At 40.9% G+C, this 3,949-nt stretch overlaps 1 protein-coding gene across 1 annotated transcript in view; it reads right to left on the bottom strand.

The window, feature by feature from the left end:
* SKP2 (S-phase kinase associated protein 2) overlaps positions 1 to 3,949 on the bottom strand; it is a 53,114-nt gene that overhangs the window by 27,886 nt on the left and 21,279 nt on the right. The window contains exon 3 of the mRNA XM_004385248.2: positions 3,407 to 3,518. Coding sequence (XP_004385305.1) covers positions 3,407 to 3,518 — 112 coding nt within the window. The remainder of the gene's footprint in view (positions 1 to 3,406; positions 3,519 to 3,949) is intronic.

Raw genomic sequence — 3,949 nt, 5'->3', positions numbered from 1 at the left:
ATATACTGCTGCAGCCACTTTTGAACGATCTTCAGCAAAATTTTACTTGCATGTGGTATTTTTCATTATCAAATACATATTCATAAAAACATGACTAAATACATACAATGGAATATTATTCAGCCCTAGAGAGAAATAAAGTTCTGATATATGCTACAGCAAGGATGAACCTTGAAAACATTATGCTGAGTGAAGTGAGTCAGAGACAAAAGGACAAATATTGTGTAATCTCACTTATATGAAATATCTAGAATAGGCAAATGCATGGAGTCAAAAGTTGATTACTGATTACCAGGGATTGGGGGTAGGTAAGAATGGGGAATCTTGCTTAAGGAGTTTTGAGTTTCTGTTGGAGTGATGAAAACTTGAAAACAGTAGTGATGGTTGCACAACATAGTGAATATAATCAATATCATCGAATTGTACACTTAAAAATGGTTAATATGGCAAAATTTTTGTTATATATATATATTTTACCATGGTTAAAAAATAAATAATGAAATCACTGGATTTAGGGCAGGACCTAAATCCAACAACTTTTCTATTCTCCTCCTGCTCCACATATGCCAAAAGGGAGTGAAAAAATATTTACACTAGTATATAAACTAATGGAAAAAAAGGGAAAAATATTACTCAGATTATGGATTGTGCTTATAAAATAAGTAGGAGGTACCAAAAATATACTGAATAGCACAATAACCCACTGCCATTGAGTCAATTCTGACTCATAGAGACCCTGTAGGACTGACTAGAACTACCTCATACGGTTTCTAAGACTGTAATCTTTATAGAAGCAGACTGCCACATCTTTCTCTTGCAGAATGGGTGGTGAGTTTGGACTGCTGAGCTTTCGGCTAGCAGCTGAGCCCTTTAAACACTGTGCTACCAAGGCTCCTCAAATAGCATAATCGAGGAGCTTTAATATCCACAGCTGAATTCAATTAAAAAAAAATTAAATACAAGCACATGAGGAAACATTTTAAATGCCTAGAAGTACTAGAATTTTTTTTTTTTAATAATGCTTGAAATAAATGAACCACTGGCCAGGGCTTGAAAATTATTTTGCCATAAAGAAACTGTCAGTGTGTAATTTGACCTCTATCATTAAAAAGGCAGAACTGTAGATAAGAAATCCTTAAGAGACTGGCAATCTTTTGTATCTTTCTCTTGCCTAGATTGGAATCCATTTTGGTTTCAAGAATATCACTGCTCTGGTTGTCTCAAATCTCATTTCTTAAGTTTCCTCTTTCAAAGAGGTAAACTACGGCTTATCTAGCATTCCATAACAATCAGGGAAAAGTTTAAATGTTTTTTAGCACATGCAGGAGGACGAATGCAGAAGCTACATGAACTCTAAGCTGAACATAACTAGATATGGTGTTAGAGTTACGGATGGAGTCACCCAGACCTTAGATTTCTGCTTTACCACTTATCAGCTCTGCTCTTACTGTTCCTAACCCCGTGGTTTCCTGAGCTGTAAAACTGAGATGGTATGAATGATGCTGTCATGGAAGTAAGTTGAAGAACTCATGCCTAAATGGAATCTCAAAATGTCATCTTATTTAGAAATAAGGTCTTTGAAGATATAATTAAGTTAAGGATCTCAAGATCACCCTGAATTTAGGGTGAACAGTAAATCCAAAGATGGGTATCCTCATAAGAAGAGGACAGAACACAGTGACAACAGAGGCAGAGACTGGAGTGATGTTGCCATAAGCCTAGGAACACCTGGAACAACCAGAAGCTGAAGGAGGGACCATGGCCCTGCTGGCAGCTTGACTTTGGACTTCTGGCCTCCAGAACTGTGAAAGAATAAATTTCTATTGTTTTAAACCTCGTTTGTGGTACTGTGTTAGAGCAGCAGTAGCAAACTAAGGTCATTTAAGGTTGTATGGAGGACTAAATTGCTAAAGCAGCACCTGGCACATAGAAAGTGCTTAACAAATGTCAGCTGTTACTTTTATGACAACTCAGATAAGGATTAGTAGACTCTGCACGAAGAGGACACATTCACAGCTGGTGGAGAAGGAAAATCAAAACGGGGTTATTTGGGTGGGGATAAATGAAACTCCAACACCACTTGCTCCCACATTCCAGGTGTGCAAACCTCTGTGCAACTCTTCCAAGCAAATGGCCCATCCTGTGAGTACCTAGGAGTCTGTGTCTTAGTTTCTTAGTGCTGCTGTAACAGAAACACCACAAGTGGATGGGTGTCAGACTTATTTTCTCACAGTTCAGGAGGCTAAAAGTCTGAACACAGGGCACTGGCTCTAGGGGAAGGCTCTGTCCGCTCTGGGAGAAAATCCTTGTCTCAGCTTCTTTACCCCAGGGGTTCCTTGGTTCCTTGGTGATCCCCTCCATTTGTGCTTGCTTCTCTGTGCCTAATCTGCTCTTTTTATATCTCAAAAGGGAGTAGGTTTAAGACACCCTTTACACTGATATGGCCTCATTAACATAACAAAGAAAACCCTATCCCAAATGGGTCTATCCACAGGTACAGGGGTTAGGATTTACACCATATAATTTGGGGGGATATAATTCAATCCATAACAGAGTCCTATGGTATCTTATTTCCTGTGCACCCTGGAAGGAAAGGACTCCTGCTGACTCACAAAGAGAATCTCAGTTATGCGGAGTGAGATAAACAGCCTTTAAACACAAGGCAAAGAATGGCCAGGATGATAAGATGGGGCTGAAGAAGGGAAAGTGGGGAGGGGTGGGAAAATCTCAGACTGAAAAACAAGGCCTATTTCGGCATCGGGCCTGCTAGTGCCTTCCCAGTTCACCAGGACTTTCCATGTGCAGCTCACCTTCCACACCTGAAAGATGGTACCAACAAGAGCACCAACAGCTATTGGCTACCAAGTGCTGAACACTTCCAAGAGCTGGGCATGTACTGGCATATTCACATTTCATTTTCATGACTGCTCTGTACTGATGGTACCATCACCCTCATCTTAACATACTGAGAGACAGGTTCTCACACCTGGTAAGCCGGACAGGAATAGAGTGGGAAAAGAACCGAGGGCTCTGTTGTTAGACCCGAGTGTGAACTTAGCCTCTGCCATTTATGCTGTGTGACCTGGGCGAGTTAACTCTTCTGAGTCTTTACCACCCCTATGATTCCCTCCGCTCTGAGCACACTGCCCAGCTTACAGTCAACACCCAGTACACATGTGTTAAACTCAATTCAGGGAAAGGAGGCTTTGAGAAATGGGGCAAGGTTTCTGTCTCCAAGAGTCTCCTCTCTTCCACTGTGAAACAAAGGCACTAATTATCAATAAAAACATGAAGGTTTGCTTTGAAGTACTGTATTTTTCTTGGTTTTTAGACTTACCAGATGAAAAAGGACAAATAAATAGCCCTTCTCTCTTCCACATATGCCAAAGGGGTGAAATTTACTTACGCCAGGCGATACCACCTCTTACAAACACCGGAGACTTTTAGGAGTTCAGGGAGACATAAACAGGAGAAGATGCCCAAAAGCAGCTCATCTGGAAGGGTGTCCCATGAAACGCCTTTGAGGGGAAAAAAAAAGTTTTCTCATCATCATCCTGTTACCTTATCAAGTCCACTGTGTGTTTTCATGCACTTAAAGGATATACCACATTTAGCTTAAAAGGGGGATTTAACACAAATCTAATTACTCATCCTCACAATTTTTTTCTTCTTCTGGTAAACCAATGGTCTATGTGCCCTGAAGTGAATACCCTGCTTCCTCAGCAAATGAGGAGAGAGAACAAAGAACACTCTTCATATCATTCTTTAGTTCCAGTGGCCAATATTAGGCAGGGACTACATTAGCTGAGAGAGCAGTATTCAGTGATAGAATTCTTGCCTTCCACGCAGGAGACCCAGGTCTGATTTCCAGCCAATACACCCCATGCATACCCACCATCCGCCTGTCAGTGAAGGCTTGCAAACTGCTATGATGCTGAACAGGTTTCAG

Source organism: Trichechus manatus, unplaced genomic scaffold (genome assembly GCF_000243295.1).
Source record: "Trichechus manatus latirostris isolate Lorelei unplaced genomic scaffold, TriManLat1.0 scaffold00135, whole genome shotgun sequence".
In the NCBI taxonomy this organism is placed as follows: Eukaryota; Metazoa; Chordata; class Mammalia; order Sirenia; family Trichechidae; genus Trichechus; species Trichechus manatus.
Note: the sequence above shows the minus strand (reverse complement) of the source record. Positions and strands in the feature narration are given on the sequence as shown.